Genomic DNA, 25,933 nt, shown 5'->3' with positions numbered 1-25,933 from the left:
AGGGGCCGAGGACTAACTTATTGCGGTCTTTCTTTTTAGGGTAATTGTCTATTTAATTTTGTCTCTGGATGTATTAATTGAGATAAGGGGGCAGAATGGGGGGGGGGGGGGTAGTGGAATTGGACTCAACGGTGAAGCTTGTATATAATTGGAAAATGTAGTGTGTTTTTATTATTATGGATTATTGGCAGAGTTTGAAAAGTTATAAATAAAATATTAAAAAAAAGAGACACTGCAGGTACAGATAAATGCAGAAGATCCAGCCTGCACAGCAACAGAGGAAGCACCACCAGTGCTAGACAGTAGTGAACCAGCAGAGCCGACACAAGCACCTGAGTTAAGAGGATCCACACGTGTTATCAAAGCACCTGACCTAATCTCTAAAAGAAAAAGAAATGCACACTTAAAAAGTTTGTGCTGCTTATGTGTGTGTTTACATTTGCGTTGAACTATAAATTCAAATGAATAGTGTATTAGTGTATTAGTGTGTTATGTTGTTAGATTAAATCTTCGCTAGGATTCTACTAAATAGAATAATACCTAGTGTCGCCGAGAATATTCTCCCAGAATCACAGTGCGGCTTTCGCGCAAACAGAGGAACTACTGACATGATCTTTGCCCTCAGACAGCTCCAAGAAAAGTGCAGAGAACAAAACAAAGGACTCTACATCACCTTTGTTGACCTCACCAAAGCCTTCGACACCGTGAGCAGGAAAGGGCTTTGGCAAATACTAGAGCGCATCGGATGTCCCCCAAAGTTCCTCAACATGATTATCCAACTGCACGAAAACCAACAAGGTCGGGTCAGATACAGCAATGAGCTCTCTGAACCCTTCTCCATTAACAATGGCGTGAAGCAAGGCTGTGTTCTCGCACCAACCCTCTTTTCAATCTTCTTCAGCATGATGCTGAACCAAGCCATGAAAGACCCCAACAATGAAGACGCTGTTTACATCCGGTACCGCACGGATGGCAGTCTCTTCAATCTGAGGCGCCTGCAAGCTCACACCAAGACACAAGAGAAACTTGTCCGTGAACTACTCTTTGCAGATGATGCCGCTTTAGTTGCCCATTCAGAGCCAGCTTTTCAGCGCTTGACGTCCTGCTTTGCGGAAACTGCCAAAATGTTTGGCCTGGAAGTCAGCCTGAAGAAAACTGAGGTCCTCCATCAGCCAGCTCCCCACCATGACTACCAGCCCCCCCACATCTCCATCGGGCACACAAAACTCAAAACGGTCAACCAGTTTACCTATCTCGGCTGCACCATTTCATCAGATGCAAGGATCGACAATGAGATAGACAACAGACTCGCCAAGGCAAATAGCGCCTTTGGAAGACTACACAAAAGAGTCTGGAAAAACAACCAACTGAAAAACCTCACAAAGATAAGCGTATACAGAGCCGTTGTCATACCCACACTCCTGTTCGGCTCCGAATCAAGGGTCCTCTACCGGCACCACCTACGGCTCCTAGAACGCTTCCACCAGCGTTGTCTCCGCTCCATCCTCAACATCCATTGGAGCGCTTACACCCCTAACGTCGAAGTACTCGAGATGGCAGAGGTCGACAGCATCGAATCCACGCTGCTGAAGATCCAGCTGCGCTGGATGGGTCACGTCTCCAGAATGGAGGACCATCGCCTTCCCAAGATCGTGTTATATGGCGAGCTCTCCACTGGCCACCGTGACAGAGGTGCACCAAAGAAAAGGTACAAGGACTGCCTAAAGAAATCTCTTGGTGCCTGCCACATTGACCACCGCCAGTGGGCTGATAACGCCTCAAACCGTGCATCTTGGCGCCTCACAGTTTGGCGGGCAGCAATCTCCTTTGAAGAAGACCGCAGAGCCCACCTCACTGACAAAAGGCAAAGGAGGAAAAACCCAACACCCAACCCCAACCAACCAATTTTCCCTTGCAACCGCTGCAATCGTGTCTGCCTGTCCCGCATCGGACTTGTCAGCCACAAACGAGCCTGCAGCTGACGTGGACTTTTTACCCCCTCCATAAATCTTCGTCCGCGAAGCCAAGCCAAAGAAAAAGAAACATCTCAAGGAAAGGGGATGTAATGATAGAGTGCAAATGATTCTCCTGACCACTAGTGGGAGTGAGAGACTAGTTTGTTGCAGCTTGTTGGAATCAAGGTGAATGCTTCCACAAGGTCATAAGTTCTACAGCTCTATAGTTCTAAAGTTAAAAAAGTATAGTTATTTTAAAAGTACCATTTCTTTATTACAATAAAAGAAACATCACAATATTTTGAATAATATATTCAGTTCTGGTCACTTTATTACAGGAAGAATTTGGAAGCTATGGAGATGCTGCAGAGGAGATTTACCAGGGTGTTGCCTGGATTGGATAATATGTCTTTCAAGGCAAGGTTAGCAAAGCTGAGGATTTTCTCTTTGGATCAAAGGATGAGAGGACACTTGAGAGGCATGGATGAGGTAGACAGTCAGCATCTCTTCTTCAGGACGGGACAAAAAAAACACCAGAGGACATCTTTACAAAGAGAAGGGAAGAAAATTGTGGGGAGATATCAGAGATATCTGTTTTTTACACAGAGAGTTGTCGATGCTTGAAATGCATTGCCAAGGTTGGCGGTGGAGACTCCAACAATAGAGGCATTTCAGAGACAGGCAAATTAATGAAAGAAAAATACTGGGTTGTGAGGTAGGGAGAGTTTAGTTTTTTTGTTTGGTGCATATATGAATACTTGTCCTTCATATGTATTGTTTTTCTGTATGTGTGTTTTGACTGGTTGTGGGTCTGCATGTTTTTTTAAACTGAGACCAGAGAATGTTGTTTCGGCGGGTTGTATTTATTCACTCAGATGACAATAAACTTGACTTTATATACAGTAGGTTGGCACAACATGGTGGGCCAATGGACCTTACTGTGCTTTAACGTTCTATGTTCTATGTATGGAGCTGAATATTATGTTGCTTTCATTGTCTCCAAGCTTTCACAGTTAACTTTTGTACCAGGCACAACAAATATCTCTTTCATTGTCCAATAGATGCAGTTGAGGTGTTCACTAAAATATTCTGTGCGTCCTGGACAGTGTCTACATCTTAAATTGGACAAGCAATATCCTGTCTGGTCACTGTGTACACTGCAGAGGATTAATTTGACAGTTCATTGGATATTAAAGTTAAGAGCCCTGTTATCAGTAACAGTATTTAGAAATGGTGAGGTGACAGAACTCATTGAAGCTGTTAGCTACCTTTGACTAGACAACATTAAAGGGCCCCAGATGGATATACTTGATAAGTCAATAAAGAAACCAATTTGGAAGACTTGGGATAATGGACATTTCTCAAAATGTTACAGTGTGGTAGTTTTAACGAGCACTAGTTTCTCTTGAAGTTAATGTACTCAGTTACACTTAAATTTAACCATTGAGGAATATACTTGGGGTGAACTTCCACTGATTTTATGGGCTGATCCAGTGCTGACATCTCCACACGGCTGCATCTTACAGGAGCTGATATTCCCACACATATCCAATGCTTGCAGCAGATGATAGTTTTCTCCCCCACACCCATCCTGGCTTTGTCCCTAACAGTCACTGATTTGGGTTATACCTCCTGACAGGGAATGGCATCTGCTCATGTGGTCGGTGTATCTGCGATGATGACTGGTTCGGGAAACACTGTGAGCACCCCAGAGCCTGCAGCTTGATGAAGCTGCAGAGCAGGAGTCTGTGCGAGTCTCCCGATGGATTAATCTGCTCTGGAAAAGGTGAGACAGGATTATTCTTCCTTTTCGCGTTGGTATTGCAGACTCACTCGCCAAAAAAAGAGCATTCCTTCTCCCCTCCCCCTCCCCTCCACTGTTGTGCCAAGGCCCTACATTGTCTCTCTGAAAGAACTGTGCATTATATCAGTGTGCAGTAGTTTTATTAGGGCTACGTTACTGGGAGATTAGCACCGACATGCGTTCAAATCCCAGCCCGACAGCAGTAGAAAGGTAGGCTAATCTGAAGCAATAGTAATGATAAGTAATGACTACATTTCTTCAAAGTTTTTACCATTACAGGATTACCAAGATGGTTCATAGCCCCTGAAGGATCAAGGATTTGTGCACAGTAAGCTCCCACAAACAGTTGGTCATTAATGATCTTTACTGGGAAATAGATTTTGGCTCTGGATATTGCAATGGCAGCTGATTATCTTCTAGTTCCAACGAAAGTTTCTCTCAAGTGCAGCGTTCCCTTAGAACATAGAACAGTGCATCACAATGTTTTACCGACTTATATAAATATATTCCCCCATCAATCTAACCTTCCCTTGCTCACAGCCCTTAACCCTTCATCTTTCTTATATCCATGTGATTATCTAAGGGACCTTTAAATGTCCCTGTTTTATTGCTCCCTTGGAGGTGAGTGTGTGATCCTTGGTGTTACAGCTAGTGTTGCTGGGGATAGTACCATGCCCACAACCTGGTGAAGAGACTGTGAATATTCTCATACTCTCTCCCTCTCTCTCACTCACACACCATCATTTCCCTTTTGAACACATTTCTCCTTGCGAAGTTTCTGTTGAACCTACTTCCATGCCCTTTCAGGCAGCACTCCCCAGAGCACAGCAACACTGGAAAGATGCAGTGTAACAGAGAGAGCAGAAGAGATATTGCCTAGAATAGAGGATTATCATTATAAAGAGAGATTAGAATGCAGGAGGAAGAGGGTTTATCTGATAGAAGTTTGTTTCTTTTTCTTTTTAAAATATTTTTATTAGGTTGATTTTAAAGCAGAAAAAAAACATTAAAGTACAAAAAGCAATTGTGGAGTGTTAAGTGTAAATAACAGAATCAATCATTAAAAAAGAAGATACAGGAATCATAAAACATATCCACAATTTATAAACATATTAATAATTTTATTCCAATTAGAGAGAAATCTAAACCCCATCCCTACTTTATCCATGTTGAATGATAATAAGCATATTTAATACTAAAATTAAAACAGAGAAAAAACAAATAAAGGTCAAGGCTGCACTGATCCACAAGTGAACTGGATCACGGAGGTGCAGGCTCGCACTGGGCTGACATCACAGTGGTCTCAGTGGGGGGGGAGATGGGCCACAAAGGGTCACGGGAGTCAGGCTGGGTAAGCTCTCGGAGAGTTCCATTAAAGAAGTGGTTCAACCCATAGCTTCTGTGTGGTTTTCATTTTTCGTTTGCTCCACAACACACCAACCACCAAGTATTATATTAAAGACTAAGAAAATAAAGTTTCTAAAATGATGAGTGGCACAGATAGGATAGATAGCTGGTACCTTTTATCCCAGGGCATAGGAGGACAATTGAGGGTATCTCTCATATCAAGCCTTGTGTATCGTATTGAGCCTTTTGTGGGCAAATGGGATTAGGGTAGGTGGGCATCATGGTCATCGTGGATGAGGTTGGCCAAAGGGCCTGCCGTAGGATTTTATACTTCACTCCCCATCTTCTGGTTCTGCTGATCCCCTTCACTTCATTCCCCTGGCCACCCACCTTCCTGCCATTGTACTTCAGTTCGAGCACACCTCTCAAATGCCTCGGCAGATGGTCAGGTTCTCAGTTGCTGCCGGACCTCAGCTGATTGGGACAATGGTGGGTGGGGTCAAAGCACGGACACTCGTGGCACTGGTATTGGATCTCACTGACCTTATATTTCAAACCCTTCCCAGGTTCCTGCCACTGTGGGAGGTGTATGTGTGGCTCTCCCCAGCAGTGGTACATTTCCGGCGAGTTCTGTGAATGCGACGACCGGCAGTGTGATGAATATCAAGGTGTCATTTGCACAGGTAATCCCTGGAGTCAGAGTCTGGAGCTCTCTGGCCTTCTCTTCCTTCAACACCATCTCTGTAGCATCGTTCTCTCAAGATGTCTGGTAAGCTTAAAGCCAGTCCACACAAGGATATGGAGAACTCTTCCTCACTCAGAGGGAGTTTGAAGGGTGGAACTCCCCCAAAAAAGCAGGTGTTGCTCAATCATTATAAATCTGTGATTGTTCTTGAGAAGGGCACAGAAATGATGGGCAGCCACAGCAGTGAGCAGAGTCTAGATAGAGGTGCCCCAACCTCAGTGCATGCTGAGAAAGGCTGTAGGGAATGTTGCTACTTTCCTAACCCATGGCCACCAGTGGAAGGAGGTTACAGCTGGGAGAGTAGGAAATATCTGAATTTGGGGAATGTGGAAACTCAGGACAGTTGGAAGAGGTGCTTGATCAGAGATGGAGACAGTAGTCAGAGATGAGGAGGAGCAAGGATGGGGAGGATAAGGTGGGAAGGAGAGAGTGACAGGTGAAAAGAGTGGTCAGAGATGGAGAGGGTGGTCAGAGATGGGTTTGGTCAGGGGTGGAGAGGGTCAGAGATGGTGAGGGACAGGAGACAAGGAGGATCAAGGAGCAGTGAGGGTCAGGGATGGGGAGGATCAGGAGTGAGGAGGATCAGAGAGGGAGGGTCAGGTAGAGAGATTCAGAAGTGAGGAGGGTAGTCAGTGATGAGGAGGGCCAGGGATGGGAAGGGTCAGAGAATGGAAGGGTCAAAGGTGGAAGGGTCAGGGATGGGGAGGATTGGGGGTGGGGAGAGTCAGGAGTGGAAGGGTGGTCAGAGATGGGGAGGATCAAGGTGGAGAAGGTCAGAGAGGTGGGTCAGGAGTGGAGGAGGATGGTCAGAGTGAGGATAGTCTGAGATGGAGAGGTCAGACAGAGATCGAAAGGATGGTCAGAGAAGGGGAGAATCAGAGAAGGGAGGGATCAAGGGTTGGAGGATCAGAAGAGGTGAGGACCAGAGGGGGATGGTTAGAAATGGGGAGGGTCAGAAACTGGAGGGTCAACGATGTGGAGAAGCTTGATCTGGTGGGAATTTGCCAGCATGTTTGAGACTTTTTAAAGTTGCATTCCAATGAAGAGTTATCTTACCTGAACTGTTGACTCTATTCCTCACCCAACAGCTGTGGCCTGACTTGATAGGTATTTACATCTTTTTTCTTTTAAATTTAGAATTCCAGCCTGTAACGTGACTGTTTGCTCTCAGAGATATGTGAGGAGTACAAACACACTTTTACTAGCTTACAATTAATGCCCAGTAGACACAATAGTCCTCAGGTGAATCTGAGGTAAGGTGGGAAAACCAGGGTTTATATTGGGGTAGGTGAGGGTGGAGTCAGGGGAGGAGCCAGCCATCAGAACAACACACAGACAGTGAATTCCAGTTCACTGCATTCACCCCCTTCCTTCAGAATAGAACCTGCGGGTGAAAACAGAGACCATTCTTTCAAAAAATAAACTAATAATTTACAAATATTTACCAGTTGAGTCTGTCAGGGGGTCAGGTTATTCTGGTTGAGTGCCTCAGTACCGGAGGACTTTGAGCTTCCTGAACTTCCTGGACCCCCTGTGGTACAGGGTAACTGGGTCTTGAGGCCTCCGACTCTGATCACAGAATGGATTGGACCACTTCCCGAGCAGAGACGACCAGAACCCTGGTTGGGGTACTTGGTAATTCCTGGCTCGTTTGAGGCATCGGATCCTTAGTTCCAGTGGATGCCAGGTCTCCGATCGAGCCAGTATTCTCTCTGCCATTAGGGTATTCCACGTAGGCATACGTTGGGTTGCAATGCAGCAGGTGCACCTTCTTGATCAGGGGGTCTGTGTTGCTCTTCCTCATGTGATTTCTTAGCAGGACTGGCCCTGGTGCCATAGGCCAAGCTGGGAGAGTGGTCCTGGATGTGGATTTCCTCTGGAACGTGAACATAAGTTCATGAGGAGTTACGTTGGTTGCAGGGCAGAGGAGCGACCTTATGGAGTTGAGCGCTGTGGGTAAGACTTCTCGCCAGTGTGAGTCTGAAAGGCCTGTGGAGCAGAGAGCCGATTTCCTGGCCTTCCTTACAGTCACATTCTCCTTTTCAACATGTCTGAACCCCAGGGATTGTAGTTAGTTGTCCTGCTTGAGGCAATGCCTCTTACGAGCATAGCTCTTCGTTCATAAATGATGATCCCTGGTGGCTATGGATATAGCTGGGATACCCAAACAGGGTGAAAATAGAGTGCAAGGCCCTGATAACCATGGTGGTGATCATGTCTGGGCAGAGGATGGTGAACGGAAAACATGAATACTTGTCAATGATGTCGAGAAAGTACACGTTTCAATTGGTGGAAGGGAGGGGACCCTTGAAATCGACACTGAGTTGTTTGAAGGGGTGGGATGCCTTTATCAGGTGCACTTTGTCAGGGCAGTAGAAGTGCGGCTTGCACTCCGAACAGACCAGGCAGGACCTGGTCATTTCCCTGATGTCGATCGGGGTCATGCGCAATGACATCATTCTCCACCACATAGGCCACGATCGCCAGATGTTTAGGGAAGGTTGCGTGCCTTGACGAAATGAGCCATGCGAGTGATGCCCGGTGGCAAAGCTCATTGTGCAATGACTACAACTGGCCAGTGTGTTCAGAGGCACAGCTTCTTCTTGACGGGGCATCTGGAGGTTCATTGAGAGTACCTGGCCTGTCTGCTATGTCATAATTATAGGTGGAAAGTTCGATCTCCCCCTGGCAATCTTATCGTTCATTATTTTGCCTCTTTTTGCATTATTAAACATAAATGCCACTGATCGCTGGTCGGTAAGCAGTGTAAATTTTCTGCTGGCCTGGTAATGCCTCCAGTGCCTGATGGCCTCTACAGTGGCCTAAGCCTCTTTCTCCATGATGGTTTCCGAAGCTCATGGCCTTGTAAGGTGCGGGGAAAAAAAACAACCGGTCTGCTATGTCAGAGGCATCGCTTTCCACCTGGATGGGTGCATTCTCATCCACCACATGCATGGTGGCCTTTGTGATGTAGCTCTGAACGTAGTCAAAAGCCGCCTGGGCTTCAGCCAATAATGGGAAGGAGGTGGATTTTAAGAGGGGGTTGACCTTCTCCGCATAGTGAGAGACCCACTGGACATAGTAGGAAAAAAAGCCCAGGCATCTCCTTAAGGCCTTCATGGTCTTCAGGATCAGGAGATCTAACATCATACTGGGGTCAGGGCCAATAATGCCATTCTCCACCACATAGGCCACGATCACCAGACGTTTAGTCCGGAACAAGTACTTATTGGAGTTGTACGTGAGATTCAGGGATTTGACCGTGTGGAGAAACTTCTGGAGGTTGGCATCATGGTCTTCAAGAGAGTGTCTACAAATAGTGACATTGTTCAGCTAAGGGAAATTGGCCTTCAAACATTTTGACCATTTTCAAACATTTAGACTATTTTGTCCATCTATCTCTGGAAGACCAAGACCCCATTAGTGATACCAAAATGGACTCTCCAGAACTGATAAAGCCCTCCGTCTGTCTCAAATGCTGTGTAGGGGCAGTCCTTGAAACGGATTGGTAACTAATGGTATGTAGCTTTCAGGTGGATGGTTGAATAGACCAGGTACTGTGCAATTTCGTTTACTATGTTAGAAATTCGAGGGAAGGGGTATGTGTCCAGGAGTGTGAAACAATTAATTGTTTGGCTATAGTCAATCACTATCTTGGACTTTTCTTTCCCTTTCACAACTACCACCTGGGATGTTGCTAGGCTCAATGATATTTTCTTTGAGCAGCTGTTGTGTCTCAGCTCTAATAAATTCCTGATCCCCTGCACTGTATCGCCTACTCTTTGTGGCTATTGGTTTGCGATCAGGAGTCAGGTTCGGAAACAATGGGGAGATCAATATTTAGGGAGGAGAGACCGCATGTGGCGTCTGGCTTCTCGGACCCTCTGTTCCACACTGATTGGAGGAAGTGTGGGGCCGAGTACTCCATGGTCACGCTTTTACGGTGACACAGGAAGTCCCAGGCCCAGCAACGGATGAGCACACAATCCTTCAGTACATACAATCAGAACTTACAAAATTCCCCCCTTTTTACAGTTAGATGCACTATACAACACCCCTGGATCGTGACAGAGTGCGAGTGCGAAGTTAGGTAAATATGATAGTCTATCTGATACACTTCTAAATTGTACCGCAAAGCAGTCGCAGAGTTTATAAAGCTCTCAGTGAAGTCAGCATCTACCAAGCAATCAGTCAGGTGTCTGTTTAACCTTACCTCCATCGTCGAGTTATTCAATTGGTGAGGTATTGCCTGATCCAGGATGACCAATGCCAGTGCTCCAGAAACCCCATTGTTCCCCATGCCGAAGTCAACTCTCTCCTCTTGGCCCATGGACAGACAAGATGTCATCAACCACGAGGCGCAGCAAGATGTCTGACCTCCATCTCGATCTGAGGAGGACTAAGTGGCGTCAACCTCAAGGCACAACAAGATGGCCGCCGTTGCTTCTTGCAAAGCTTTACTTCCAGTGGCGGGTCTTGCCACAAGGTGCAGCAAGATGCTGGCGGCAAACAGCACGGAGAGGCTGAGGCCGGCATTTTGGGACTCGGGTATGGGTCGAGCACCGATTCAGGGGTCGAACACACAGTCGCCCTCTTTGAGTTCTTCTTGGCCCAGCAGACCTTCATCCAGTGCCCTCGTTTAATGCATCCTGAGCACACGGCGACCTTCGTGGGGCATCAGGCACAAGGATGCTGTACCTGTCCACAGAAGTAGCATCCCTGGTCATGCGTAGCCGCAGCGGTTGGCGCTGAGGCTGCGGGGGTCGCCGGCGCCCCAATGACCTGGTCCTCTGAAAAGGCACTGCTTTCACCCGTGTGATCGTCAGCTCCCACTTGGGCCTGTTCGAGTGCTTCCGCCAGCTCTAGGGTGCTGGCCAAGTCTTTATTCCCCAACTCCAGCAGTCACTGCCTCACGTATCTCGACCTCACTGCTGCCACAAGAGTGTCCTGTATTTGTTCTTCCTCTCTCACCTGGGCCGTGACTGCTTCATATTGGCATTTTCTGGTCAGGGCCCACAGCTCAAGAACATAATCGTCCAGTGACTCATCTGGATATTGCCAATGTTGAGACAGTTGGTGCCTCGCCAGCACGTCGATCTGAGACCTCATATAACAGGCCTTTAAGCCTTCTATGGCAGACTCGTAAGTTGCACAGTCCCTGATGACAGCGAATGCCTTGAGGCAAACTTGAGAGAGAAGTGCAGATCTCCGTAGACTATCGGAGTTGAAGACGTCTTATGGGGCTGTCAGGTAGAACTGGAAGCACTCCAGCCAGAAAGTGAATTCCTCTGGGGCCTCAGGGGACAGAGGGTCGACCTGGATCATGCCTGGCTTCAACATGGCTTCCTTCCTGCTTCAAAGTTAAGCTATTAAAATTGTAACATGACTGCACTCAAAAAAGCACAAACATGATTTTAATAGCTTACAATCAATGGCTGGGAGACACAACAGTCCTCAGTGACTCTGAGGTAAGGTGGGAAAACCAGGGTTTATATTGGGGTAGGTGAGGGTGGAGCTAAGGGAGGAGCCAGCCATTAGGACAACACATAGACAGTGAATTCCAGTTCACTGCACAGCCTATACACTTTTTTTGATTTTCATGAAGTTAATATTCTGCTTGTCTAGGCTGCACCAGTACTGTGGGAATGGCAGGGTGTCCTGAAATGGAAAGTAGAATTGTAAGAATGTAGGAATATCTTTGGCTTGGCTTCGCGGATGAAGATTTATGGAGGGGGTAAAAAAGTCCACGTCAGCTGCAGGCTCGTTTGTGGCTGACAAGTCCGATGCGGGACAGGCAGACACGGTTGCAGCGGCTGCAGGGGAAAATTGGTTGGTTGGGGTTGGGTGTTGGGTTTTTCCTCCTTTGCCTTTTGTCAGTGAGGTGGGCTCTGCGGTCTTCTTCAAAGGAGGTTGCTGCCCGCCAAACTGTGAGGCGCCAAGATGCACGGTTTGAGGCGATATCAGCCCACTGGCGGTGGTCAATGTGGCAGGCACCAAGAGATTATAATATGCATATAATATACATATAAAACAGGTCAGCCATCTAGCCCATTGAGCCTGCTCCACCATTCAGTATGATTATGGCTGATCTGGCTGTGGTCTCAGCTCCACCTACTTGCCTTTTCCCCGTAACCCTTAATTTGTCTACTATGCAAAAATCCATCCATGTTTTAAATATGTTTCATGAAGTAGCCTCTACTGCTTTCTTGGGCAGAAAATTGCCCAGATTCTCCACCCCTCATCTCCATCTTGAACCTACTCCCCAAAACCTGAGGATATGTTCCCAAGTTCTATTCTCACCTCCCAGTGAAAATACTTTTCCTGCCTCTATAGGCTTACCCCTTTATCTCCAGGATCAGCCTGGTGAACCTCCTCTGCACCACCTCCAAAGCCAGTATATAAGTAAGGAGACCAGAACCGCATACAGTACTCCAGGTGTGGCCTCACTAATGCCCTGTACAGTTGCAACAGAACCTTCCTATTCTTAAATTCAATTCCTCTAGGAATGAAGGCCATTTGCTTCTTGATTACTTATTGCACCTGCAAACCAACCTTTTGTGATTCAATGTACAAATCCCTCTGAACAACATCATGCTACAATCATTTGCTATTTACACAATAATTTGATCTTCTATTTTATCTTCCAAAGTGGATGACGTCACATCTACCAACATTGGACCCCATCCACTCGCAGCCTATTTATATCTCTCTGCAAGCCCTCAGCATCCTCTGCTTTCCCACTCAGTTTGGTGTCAGACATAGATTTTAGCTGAGATGAAGTTCAAGCAAGGCATCCATCCTTGCAGTCCAACCGTGTTTCTCCAGGTTAGCCCTGAGCCCTTGAAGATGGCTCAATTACAATCAGGAAGATGAACTCAATTACACTCAGGCCCACAGTATGATTCTGGCTGATCTCCCTCTGCTCCTTCTCTGTGCCACATTCTTATGATCCTCTATTCCCCAATTTTTCAAAAAATATATTCGCCTCTTTAATTAATCTGACCTTCACCACTCTATGGTGCAGATAGCTCCAGGGATTCGCCACCCTTTGAAATAAGATATTTCCATGCACCTCTTGTTTTAAATTAAATCCCTTTGTAACATATGTCTCCGCTCGTGGAAACATCTCAGACGCTCCCCTGTGAATCTCTTTTATAGGTTTCAATAAGATCACCCATCATTCTTCTAATCTCCATGGAATACAGACCCAGTGAAGATGGTTTCACCACATTATTCAGATTCTGAATCTTCCTGGAATTAGCCAACTTCATCACTTCTGGATTCTCCCTGAGGCAGTATATCCTTCCTTAATTAATTTATTAATTTAGTGTGGTCCAGTTAGAGTAGCAGTTAGTATAGTGCTATTATAGCGTCAGAGACCTGGGTTCGAATCTGCCTCTGTCTGTAAGGAGTTTGTTTGTTCTCCCTGTGACCTATGTGGGTTTCCTCTGGGTGCTCTGGTTTCCTTCCATGTTCCAAAGACATATGATTACATGGGTATATTTGGGCAGTGCAGGCTTCTGGGCTGGAAGGGCCTGTTACCATGCTGTATCGCAAAATGAAAATTAAATTAATAAAACCTAAACAGTTGCAGCACTCCAGGTATGACCTTACCAACATAGGGATTAGTCTTTCTCACTTTCCTCTAAGATGCCGCTCCGTAAATGGTTATATGGTTATATGGTTATATGGTTTAAGCACAGAGGCTCATTGTGAGCATCCCAGGGTGTAGCTTGTAGAGTCATTGTGTCATAGCGTCAGACACCCATTCAATCCTGACCTCCGGTGCTGACTGCGTGGAGTTTGTAGGTTCTGCTTGTGAATTTGTGGGATTCCTTTGGGTGGCCTCCCACATCATCATGATATGCTGGTTGGTGGATCAATTGTCCTCTGTAGTTATTCCCTGGTATGTAGGCGAGGGGTTCACTGTGGGGGAGTTGATGGGAACGTGAGGGGAAGATGCAGGATTAGTATGGATGGGTGGTGGATGGTTAGTATGGATGGTGGGCTGAAGGAGCTATTTCCCCATGCTGTATCTCTCTATAACTCGGCTAAGAGTAACCTTCATTTCCCCTCTGTGGGTATATAACACGGAGAGTTTTCTGCCCTGAGGATATGTCATTGATATCTGCTGAGACTTCACCAGCAGAGCACATGACAGCTGGTGGGATGTGGCAGATGCATCTCTCATCCCAGACAGCATGAGTGTGAACTTGGAAAGGTTCAAGAGGCTGAGTTACAGTTGGTGTGAAGCACAAGTTGGCTGAAATTCTGTGCTATCCTTGCCAGCAATCTTTTGGAGCATCTTTCTCTCTCTCTCCAGAACCTTCACTGTGTTAAAGAGGGTGAAATTTTACTGCACATTAATTACATCACAGTAGTTTCAGCCTTAACCTGTGGTGAACTGGAGAAAACAACTGCAATTCTGTACACCTTTTACCATTACAGGGATTACGAAGATGCTTCACAGCGCCTGAAGGAGAAGGAATTTGTGCACAGAAAGCTCTGAAAAACAACAACGTGACCATTGATTTTTATTGGTTTTTATTGGGGAATAGATTTTGGCTCTGGACATTGGCATGGGATGATTCACCTCCATCAGGGAGAGGAAATGGCAGCCTCTTGTCTACTTGTCCCAACAACAGCTCCTCCAGCAGTGTAGCACTCCCTCAGACTTGGAGGTGAGAGCGTGATCATTGGTGTCACAGTTGGCATTCCACTGGACAGTACAGCATCCAACAGCTGGCGAGCAGACCTTCAAGACGGTGTTACGGGGAACAACTGAAATGATCCAGTGTGGGCTCTGCAGTTAATGCAGAGAATCGAAAGACAATGTCACTGCATACACGGTCCTGAAACAGGCTATTCAATCCACCATGTTCAGACAGACCCAAGTGACCAGCTTCACTCATTTTACTAACCCGCACTTGGTCTGTAGCATTCTACACCTTGGTGATTTAACTACTCGTTCTGATGCTTCTGATTTAGTTTGGAAAAAGCTTTACAGTTTGATTTCTCCTTGGAACACAAAAAGCTGTCTGACATAAAATGGTGGCTGCTTAGTTTAGAACGTAGTCATACTTTGAGATTATACAGAACCTCAAGGTTAATCTAATTATTTTCGGCACAGATGTGATGTCTGTCTTTTAGTTTTGTTTCTGCGCTGAAAATAATGGGAGATAAAGAAGCAGAGGCTGGTGCCATAATTAATGAGGACAACAAGGTATTCCTTTGTGTGTTTGTAAATTAGCTCCTGGCCTGTAGCATCCACAGTACTAGCTGGAGAAAGAGAGAGAGAGAGATAGAGAGAGAGAGAGAGATGTTTCATGTGTACATATACATATAGGTATAATTTGGGGTTCCCATTATTGGTTTATAGTGGTTTATAAGTATTTTCTTTCTTTAATTTAACGGCATTTAATGAGTACATTTTCTATAACCTGTATTTAATCAATTTAATCACATTACATTAAACAAGAGCATTTGCAGATGTTTGGATTGAGTGCAATATACAAATACGTTAGAGAAACTCAGCAGGTCATGCAGCATCCACAGGAAGTAAAGGTTAACCAATATTTCAGGCAGGCACAAAACATTGGTTTGCTTATTACAGGGAAGATCTAGATGCTTTGGAGAGGGTATAGAGGAGATTTACCAGGATGTTGCCTAGATTGGAGCACATGCATTCTGAAGCAGTTGACAGAGCTAGGGTTTTTCTCTTTGGAACGATGAAGGATGATAAAGGTGTATCAGATTATGAGAGGCATAGATAGAGTGGATAGCCAGCACCTTTTTTCCCCAATGGCAGCAATGCCCAATACTAGAGGATATATGTTTTAGGTGAATGGAGAAAAGTTTAGGGGAGATGTTAGAGGTAAATCTTTTGCACAGAGAGTGGTGGGTGCCTGGAATGCACTGCTGGCTGTGATGGTGGAGGCTGGTACAATAGGGACATTGAAAGTACTCTTAGACAGACACATAGATGGAAGAAAAATAGAGCATTATAGGTTGTGATGTGAGGAAGGATTAGATGCTGTGAAGTAGGTTTACATGAGTCAACCTAACTGTGGGCTGAAGGGCATATACTGTGCTGTTATGTTCTATGTTCATTCTTTTTGAGGAAAAATCCTCCCTCAGATCCCATCTGAATCTTCAACCTTTGATCTTAAACCTCTCCCTCTTGCCTTAGATCAACTATGGCTCTCTCAGCCACCTCCTCTCCAGAGAGAATAAACACAGTATATCCAATCTCACCTTCTCAGTGAAAGACCCTCAGTCACCAAGTAACATCCTGGTCAGTCTTCTCTGCACCCACTCCAGTACGACCACATCCTTCCAATTTATCGTAGGGCATTGGTAGTATTTCTGCCCCTGCTTCCTCCTACACTTACCTGAATCTCTGTAATTAGGTTTTTTGCTGTATTTTCAGGGTTCATCACATGCAGAAGATTCTAGTTTTAACTTTCCAAACCTTTCACTGTTACTGGTAAGTGCTCAGACCTCTCTTTTAAAAGACAAAAGCGACTCAGTTTGATCAGTCTCTGAGACTCGTAATCTCTCTCTCATATTTGAGGTAATAAGTGAACCCTTCAACAACCCCACCATCAATATATCATCAACTGAAGGAATACACTAAAATTGCTCTGTTAGATCAGCTATTCTCAATGGAGGCTGTTCAGCCCCCCTGGGGCCACAGCACATTTAAGGGAGGCCATGGACAAAAATCATAAAATATTTTTGATAATTTTTATGTAGTTGGTAGGAGAGAAGTGTGGAAGAAACCAATTAAACTTGACTGCTTCACAGGAAAGGAGGAGCCATAAATTTGAGCAGAGTCTTTAGAATACCATAGCCAAAAAAACGGTTGAGAATGGCTGGTTTAGTCCGTAAGATTTAAGAGCGGAATTAGACCATTTGGCTCATCATATCTGCCACTCCATTCCATCATGGCTGATTTACTATCCTTTTCAGCCCCATTCTCCCGTCTTCTCCCCTATACTCTTGATACACTTCCTAATCAAAAACATATCTACCTCTGTCTTAAATATACCCAATGACTTGACTGCCACAGCTGTCCACAGCAATGAATTCTACAGACTTACCACCTTCTGGGTAACATTTTTTTCATTCTGAGGCTGTGATCTCTAGTCCAAACTCCCCCTTCGTAAAAGAAACATCCTCTCTATGTCCACTTTCTGCGTGCAGCTGTGACATTGAAAAATCTGCCATATTTTTACACACCTTATTGAGATACTTTGCATGCATGAACCTATTTACTTATAGATCATTTTCTGGGAGTCAGGATCATTAGCCTATATTTAATTGATCATCCTTCATAGTGAGTCACAAATTTGTTTTGCACGGCTATTATTTCAGATAGTAGATTTCCTGTACATGAAAATGATATTTAGAATGAAAATCTCCCTTTCATTTTCCAGGTTGAAAGAGATAAATGTAGAAATGGAGGAGGTGGCCATTAATTTCCTGGAGAATTAAAAAAAACAATGCTCTGTAACACTTGGAAATGTGTGGGGCATTCTCCCCTCAAGCTTGTTCTATTAATCAACATCAAAAGTCTGGCAAATGTGGGAAAATGTCTTCTCATGAATGAATTGCAACATTGACAGGCACGCCCAACAAGACACTCAGAAGACAAATGGCATGTTTGTCTTTATTTCTGCATGAGCTCCTGAGTTTCTCAAGCACTTTGATGTATAGCAGGACCACAGCATCTGCAGATGTTCTTATTTCACTTGCTTTCTTTGGGGAAGGGTGAGAATTTAGGAATAGAGAGGTTTGTTTGGTGAGGCCACTCAGCTTTCATCCCCATACCAAAAAAGAAAAGTATATAGTGGAATGGAGGCAGTGCATAGGAGATCTGCCAGGTTCATTTCTGGAGAGTTGTTCTGGACAGATTGTGTCTGAATTCCTTGGAGCTTAGAACGAGGGAGTGTTGAAGTCAACCCACGCCCTGTAATAAAACAGCAGGCAGAACTAGAAAGTGTTCAACAAACTTTATTGTATTACGCTAGCGGGAGTGAGGGATACAAAGAAAGAGTGAACAGTGTGACTTGTACTTGCACTGATCCCCACTCAGAGTACTCAGCATCCTTGTACAACTTACATAGTCTGTAGACAGATGCCAATATGCAGTTTTACCTTTTTTACTATTGCCAATCTAATGTTTTTGCTACTTCTGTCCTTCGCAGTTTCTGTGATTTACAACCCAGCAACTATTTGATACACCATATCTCTTAATACTCCCATCCCAATTCATTCATACTATGCTTTGAAGGTGTGGATTACTTAATCTACAAAACCATTAATTCTTTGTCCTACAGCAGAAGCCCCCTTTCCACAATTCTTTACATTCCCTCCTTTTATCATTTCTTGATAACTACTTATAACAAGTTAGTTTTAAGACATGGATGAATCATGCAAAAGAATACCAAAAGCAACACAACCAGTAGGAGGACGCATAATCTCTGGATGAATGTTGTCCACTTTCCTTTAAAAAGGCCACCAAGATGGTCGCAGGGGGGTTGTAATTGTGGAATTGTTTTCCTATTTGCTGCACTTTATGTAACCGTTCATTGATGTGGTTTGCTAAATAGGTAATATTTTCTGAAATGTCGGGGATATAACTACAAGATTCCTGTCCTACTACTGCACATGTTCCTCCTTTTTCTGCCAAAAGTAAATCTTTTTTTTTTCAGGTAAAATTTGATAGTTTATTCATTAACAAATACAGCACACTTCATTTATCAAATCCAGCAATTTTAAATAAAAATAAAAATGCCGCTGTGCATCTGTGCCATGCTTGCATGCACAAAAAAAGCCCATTAAATTTTTAAATGTTTGTGATTTCATAAAGTCCAGATTCTCAGATGGTCTGTATTTCTGACATCCGGATTTTTGAAATGCTACTGCACAAAAAGCAGAATCTCTGCACCAGTGAAAATTGTAACCCCTGTCCAGCTGATGCCTTTTTTCATCCAGTTCAATGACAAAGATGTAACTTTTTACAAATCTGCATTTGATTATTTGCCCAATAAGTCTCCAGCGCTGACTCGTGTGACAGATTTCACTGGTGGTGGATTGAAAAAAATAACTGTAAAACTTTACATTGTGATACTATTCCCATCTAGAATCGCTGCTATTCTAAACATTTCCAGATGGATTCTAAACGATAGTACGAGTGTGTGTGAAGACAATGAAAACATAGATAATCCAGCAAGGCATTTCCACAAATTATTACTGGTGAAACTGAAAATATGTTCATTTTGTTTCACTGCTGTTTGAAACACCTCATTGCATGACTTGGCTTTTTTTTTTAACTTTTTTTTTCACACCATAAATCACAATAGCCATGATATACACTTTTTCTTTTTGCCAAAAGTAAATCTAAAGCTGATTGGTTTTGTAAGGCCACTACTTCAGTGGTGAGTAATACTTGGAAAGGGCCCTTCCACCTGGGTGCCTACTTTTTCCCCTTCCAATTCCTTATCAGAATGTAATCTCTGGGCTGGATTTTCGGTCTTTCTATGTTGTCCTTTTTTCTCTGAGTGTTACGTACCTGCGAATGCAAAGCCTAAAGAATTTCAATTAGTTCTTGTAGATAATTAATAATACTTTCACTAAGGGCATGTATGTCTTTTTTATCTGCTGCCCAAGGTGAACACAGCAGTTTTCTAAACAATATTTCCACCGGGGTTAGTCCTGTGCTAGAGTGTGGTGTAATTCTAATTTCAAAAAGGGCCAGAGGGAGAACTTTCAACCAGTTTAGCCCCGCTTCTTTAGTTAGTTTGGCCAACTTATTTTTTCAATGTTCCATTTGCTCTTTCCACAATTCCAGCTGCCTGTGGGTGATGGGTGCAGTGAAATTGTTGTTTTATTCTGATATGCTGGCATAGTTCCTCATTTACTTCAGTAGTAAAGTGCGGTCCCTTGTTTAAGTTAATAAAAGTCGGGAGTCCAAATCAAGGTATTATTTCCTGTAATATAATTCCTACCGAATTATATTCCTGCTGTGGCCTTTACTGTTGGCGTTGCCTCTATCCATCTACTAAAAAGATCAATAATAACAAGTCAGTACTTATAGCTGTGTACTCTAGGCAAATCAGTCTGTATACACTCAAACAGTCCCATAGGCATTTGTGCTCTACCCAAAGGGCACTTAATTGCTTTACCAGGATTATTTTTCTGACAGATAATACATTCCTGTGCCTCTTTTCTCAAATTAGGGTGCCACCACATTTGAGGTGCCACTCCTGCTTACCCAAATGTGTCATTGCATGTATATAATTAAGCAACACAGGTGAAAATGCATCAGGTACACAAACTTATCCAGCAGGGGTGATCCATAGCCGAGTCTCAGGATTTTTGGTGCACCCCTTCCATTGTTCAATTTGATTTGCAGGAACATCGCCCTGAAGTTTTAATGCACTCCCCATGTCAGACAGGGTTGGTCTATTCAACAGTTGTTCATCTCCACCTGAATAGATAGTAAGGAGTCGAATGGATAGCAGGAGCATCCGCATGGGCATTCCCTAAGGGAATGAGCTGCTGGGCTTTAGTGGGCATATCACACTTAATTATTGCCAGGTGGGAAGGTTGGGACAGAGAAGCCAACAAGTTAGACACAAATGTTGCATATTTAATAGGGGCACCTGAGGAGGTCAAAAATCCATGATGCTGCCACAACGCACCAAAATCATGGGCAACTCCAAACGCATATCGTGGGTCTGTGTAAATGTTAAGGGGTATATCCTTTCTTTTAATGCAGGCACGCATTAGAGCAAAGAATTCAGCTTGTGATGCAGAGAGTGGGTAATGGAAGGCTACAGCCTCTACTGGTATCTCTTTAGGGGATAATGGGATGTGTGATCAGTTTTCGGACACCAGCAGCCAATCTATTTCTTCCCAGAAAAGCTGACCCATATTTTCTGGTGACACTGGTTTAGATACATGCATCCCTGGTTCATAATCAAAACTAATTTTCTCTGCCTGCTTGCGAGCATATTTCAGTACTGCACCTCCTTGCCCTCTTAGCTTAATTGCTGTACGGTAAAATATTGTGTCCTTAGCAGATGTTCACAGTCAAATTTTAAAATCTTCTTCAAATTGGTCAAATGCCCGATATTGATAACCTTCAAGCTGTTTCTTCATTGTTTGGAAACTCATTGACTTTTTGATGTGATCTAAATAATCTGGTCCTCTTTTAATGGCACAGGCTCACCAAAGATATTTCCTGTGCTTTCTCCTGGACCTGCTCTAATGTCTTTTGGAGGAGGATAAGGAATTTGCTGAATCTTGAGCTCCTCATGCTTTAGTTTTTTCGCTTTTCCAGATTAACTCGATGAGGAGTCATGCTACAGTTGCTGCCACGATTTCAACTGCTCTTTCAATGCACAGTTTTTCTTCTCTGATTCTCTTTGTTCTGCATTTTGTTCAGACTGTAACTGCTGAATGAGTGGAACACCATTTCTTGATTGTCACTTTAATGTTAAAAGCTGTGGAGCTGCTGCATGAATTGGCTTTTACGTTGAATTGATTGTCGACCTGTGATCTTACTTAATCTGTCAATTTAATTCTTCAAAGCTATAGAGAAGCAGATCTATCTTTGTTTCAGACACATTACAGCCTTCTGCTAGGTCTGGGCTTCATTTTTACACGTTCAGCTACTTTTGCTTCTCCTTCATCATAACTAGTCAAAGGCAGGGCTCAAAGTATTTTTTCTGAGTCTTGGGGGGTTGGTGGCTGTGCCAGGGGTTGTGACGGCTGGGGGTGGTCTTGTCCACAGGGAATCCTAATCCTCATCATTCTGCCATGTCTGACAACAAGTCCACAGGGTCACCTCATTCCTATTATACTTGGGCATTTTATTGATCAACTAGCATTGTCATATATTTCTCAACCTTCGGGTCCACCCACCTTTGTACATTCCTCTATCCCTTTTCTACTTGCATTGTCCCTCCAGTGAAGTTCCTTTGCCCTCTGCCATTCCTTTAGTCCTTCTCCTTCCATTCTCTTATCCATTTCTTCCATTCATTTTCTACATGTTTTTTCTACAATAACTATTTTGCTTTCTCTATTACCCTCACAGACCACATACCACTGATTGGCCACTTCTTGTTGCCTAACCTTTTTGTTAATGCTGCTGACAATTGTCGATATTCCTTTTGACATTTTGAGTGCAAATAACATATTTGTTGCACTGGGGTATTCCCATCGCTTTTATCTAACGCTTGTCCCATTTTATCATAAGTCTGCTGTACGAATTACGATTTATCCCGGCCTTCTCTGCCACCAGTCAAATTTTAAATTTAACCCAGACTCTGCTTGCTTCATACGTATTCCAAACGAACCCTGTAGTGCTACTGTAATCTTCCAAATGAACTTATTCCAAACAAATTTTTAATCCAAACAAACTCTTATTATTCTTCCATATGAATGTTTACTAGCCTATATGCTTCCTTCTTATGTTTTCTGGTTCTTTTTCGGATCTCGGCAGGGAACCAGGATCTACCTTGGATGAGGCACCATAGTGTCCATGGAGGCTGATGTAGGAGTCAAACACAAGAGACCTGAAGGCACCTTTATTTCTCCCTTCAGCCTGCCGAACGCCATCTGCCACTTATTCAGTCTGGAGGTATCAAGGTGTCCTTACCAGATCCTGCTGATGTTGCCAATGTTGAAATTGACCCACACTGTTATAAAACTACAACAGAATCAAAGAGTGTACAACAAACTTTATTGTATTATGCTCGTGGGAGTAAGGAGTACAAAAAAGAGGAAACAATGTAACTCATACTTTGCACTGATCCCCACTCAGAGTACACAGCTTATATCGTCCCTTAGACAGATGCCTACATGTAGTTTTACATGTTTTTTTACTATTGGAAGTCTAATGTTTTTGCTACTGTTGTACTTTACAGTTTCTGTGATTTACAACCCAGCAACTTTTTGATACACCATATCTCTTACTTAATACTCCCGTCCCATTCCAGTCAAACTATGCTTTGCAGTTGTGAACTGTTTAATCTACTAAGACATTAGCTCTTTGTTGACCCTTACCACAGCAGAAGCTCCCTTCTCATAATTCTTTACAGGAGGACCTTCTCTATGTAAGAACCACAGGGTGCTTGACAGGGTAGATGTTGAGATTCTTTCTCATGTGGGAAAGTCATAACTACAAGATAGGAGACTGATCATTTTAAACCATTGGATATCAAAATTCCTTCTCTCAGATGATGGTCATTCTTTAGCATTCTCTCGCCTTGGCATTGCTGTGTCCAGATTGTTAAATGTACTTCAGGTGAAGGTAGATAAATACTTGAATGATCAAGCAATTGAACATTCTGGGCAAAGGGCACAGAAGAGGGATTGAGACCAACATTTATCATGAGGGGCAAAATGGCCTCTGCTTCTGTTTTCCCGAGTTTCTCTGTACAGATCCTCACCATTACGCCATCTACTGCCTTGGTCTGTACCCTTCATTCAAACAAGAATTGAACAATCACAGTTTTGGAACTTGCAAGAAGCAGAAGGTTTCAATTCTGCAGCACTACCAACCATGGAAACAGAAGTCATTTGACTGTCCCACACCACCCTCCGACCCATTCCTCTCCTTTGTGCATTTATCTAGCTTCCCCTCAATCCGGTCTTTGTCTCAACCTTTTTGTCTACATTCTTTTTTAATGAGTGAAGAGTTTACTGTCATATACATAAATACAGATACACCAAAATTCCAACTTGCTTCAGCCTCACAGGAATGAAAGACACACCCACAACAGTAGCACATATTAACTTACCATAATATTCTAAGATAGAAAAACAGATCATAAATATTAAAGGATAGATCAATAAATATTCACAGTTGTAGACAGCGCAAGAAAAAAGTGATGTTTCAACATTTCAGACTGATCTTTTGGTGATCCTGGAGTAGTCTATGGTTCAGGTTAGGGTAGTACAGGGAGGCTCAAGAACCTGAGAGCTGTTGGAAAGAAACTATTCTTGAACTGGTCTTCAGGCTTCTGTACCTTTTTCCCAAACGTAGCAGTGAGAGGAGGTTGTGACCAGGATGATGGGGGTCTTTTATAATATTGGCTGCTTTCTTGTGACAGTTTCTCACGTAGATATCTTCAATGGATGGAAGGTCAGTGCCTGTGATGCACTTAGCTTGGTTTGTTACTTCCAGTAGCCCTCTGTGTTCCTGGGCACTTGAGTTTACAAACAAGTCAATGATGGAAGCAGCTAATATACGGTAATTTCCTCAGTACACCCATAGAGATTTGAGAGTATTGGAGGATATGCCAAATCTCCTCAGACTTCATGGAAAGGAGAGGTGTTGATGCGCCTTCTTCAAGGTTGCCTCGATGTGCTGGCTACAAGAGAGGACTTTCAATCTGTGGACTCTCATGAACCTGAAGGAACTAACAGTGTCAATCACTGTCCCATCAGTGAAGACAGGTGCATGGTCTTTGCCCTTTCCTGTCTAAAGTCCACAGTAAAGTCTTTGGCCTTGCGAGAACAAAATTGATGTTCTGGCTTTGCACAACCATGTTCTCGATCTTCCTCCTGTATTTTGACTCATCATTTCCTGTTATTCAGTCAACAATGATGATGTGTTCAGTGAACTTATTGATTGCATTGGAGCTGAACTTGGCTGCGCAGTCATGAGTGTAGAAGGAATAGAGCAGGGTACTGAGCACACAGCTGGGGTGGGGTGTGGGGGAGGGCCTTGTGTTGATGGTCAGCAAAGAAGAGGTGATGGTCTGCTGATGAGAAAGTCGAGGATCCAGTTACTAAGCGATGAACAGAGTCCCAGTTTCCTGAGTTTGATTATGTATTGCTATATGATGGTGTTAAAAGCAGAAATGTAGTCAATGAACAACAGCCTGACATAAGTGTGCCTGTGGTCTAGATGATGTGTTGCAGAGTGGAGGGTCAGTGAGATAATATGCAAAGTTGACCTGTTATGGTGATAGGTGAGCTGAAATGGGCCCAGTTCCTTCCTGAAACATCAATGGATTCTCTAAAAAGAACCTCTCAAAGCACTTCATCGTGGTAGTCATAAATAAGTGCCACTGGCTGATGGTTATTGAGCAGGTGACCTTGCTCTTCCTGGGCGCCAGTATGATGGATGTCTGTTTGAAGCAGGTAGGGACCTCAGACTGTAGCAGTGAGAGGATGAAAATGTCTGTACCAACTTCAGCCAGTTGACTCACACAGGTGTTAAGGACGTGGGAGGCACACCTGGACCAGTCACTTCCTGAGGATTCACCCTCCTGCACTTGACCCCAACATCTACTGACATTCCTGTTTAACATCCTCCTGAAGGTTCCTTTCATGTCGGCCTCAGACCTGGAAGCAAAGAGATGCTAGGGCTGTTCAGACTCATGAGGGGACATCATGGTTCTCGCTCTCGAAGCACAAGCAGAAGGCACTGAGCTCATGTGGAAAAGATATTGCAGTTAAAGATACAACCTCATTTCACCTGATAGGATGTGATGTTGTGACATCCCTATCACAGCTGCTGAACATCTGCCTGAGATGGATTGTATTGTAATACAGGTACACGATCCTTTATCCGGAACCCATGCGGGACAGTGTGTTCCGAATTTCGGATTTTTACAGATTTCAGAAAGCCCACCTGAGTTGTGCTGCCATATCCACCCCCACCCCCTTCCAGTCACCCGGCTGTCTCCCCCAAGCGCTGGTCCCTCAGCAGCCAGGCTGCCTTCCTCAAGCGCCGGCCATCCAGCCACCTCCCCCAAGCACTGGTCCCTTGGCTGCCTCCCCCAAGTGCCAGTCCCTCGGCCAGCTCCCCCAAGCACCGGCCACCTCCCCCAAGCACTGGTCCCTCGGCCATCTCCCCCATGTGCCAGTCCCCGGCCGCCTCCCCCAAGCTCCGGTCCCTCAGCTGCCTCCCCCAAGCATCAGCCGCCCAGCCGCCTCCCCCAAGCACCAATCCTCGGCTGCCTCCCCCAAGTGCTGGGCACCTCTCTCCCCACTTACTGGATTTTAGAGCTTTCCGGATTTTAGAAGTCAGGATAAAGAATCATGTACCTGTACCTTCAA

General features: G+C 44.3%; 1 protein-coding gene across 2 annotated transcripts in view; it reads left to right on the top strand.

Moving 5' to 3' along the window:
- itgbl1 (integrin, beta-like 1) overlaps positions 1–25,933 on the top strand; it is a 209,054-nt gene that overhangs the window by 161,902 nt on the left and 21,219 nt on the right. For both annotated transcript variants that reach the window (XM_069892397.1, XM_069892396.1), the window contains exons 10-11: positions 3,595–3,741; positions 5,673–5,789. In XM_069892397.1, coding sequence (XP_069748498.1) covers positions 3,595–3,741; positions 5,673–5,789 — 264 coding nt within the window. The remainder of the gene's footprint in view (positions 1–3,594; positions 3,742–5,672; positions 5,790–25,933) is intronic.

This window comes from Narcine bancroftii, chromosome 7 (genome assembly GCF_036971445.1).
Source record: "Narcine bancroftii isolate sNarBan1 chromosome 7, sNarBan1.hap1, whole genome shotgun sequence".
Classification (NCBI taxonomy): Eukaryota; Metazoa; Chordata; class Chondrichthyes; order Torpediniformes; family Narcinidae; genus Narcine; species Narcine bancroftii.
Note: the sequence above shows the minus strand (reverse complement) of the source record. Positions and strands in the feature narration are given on the sequence as shown.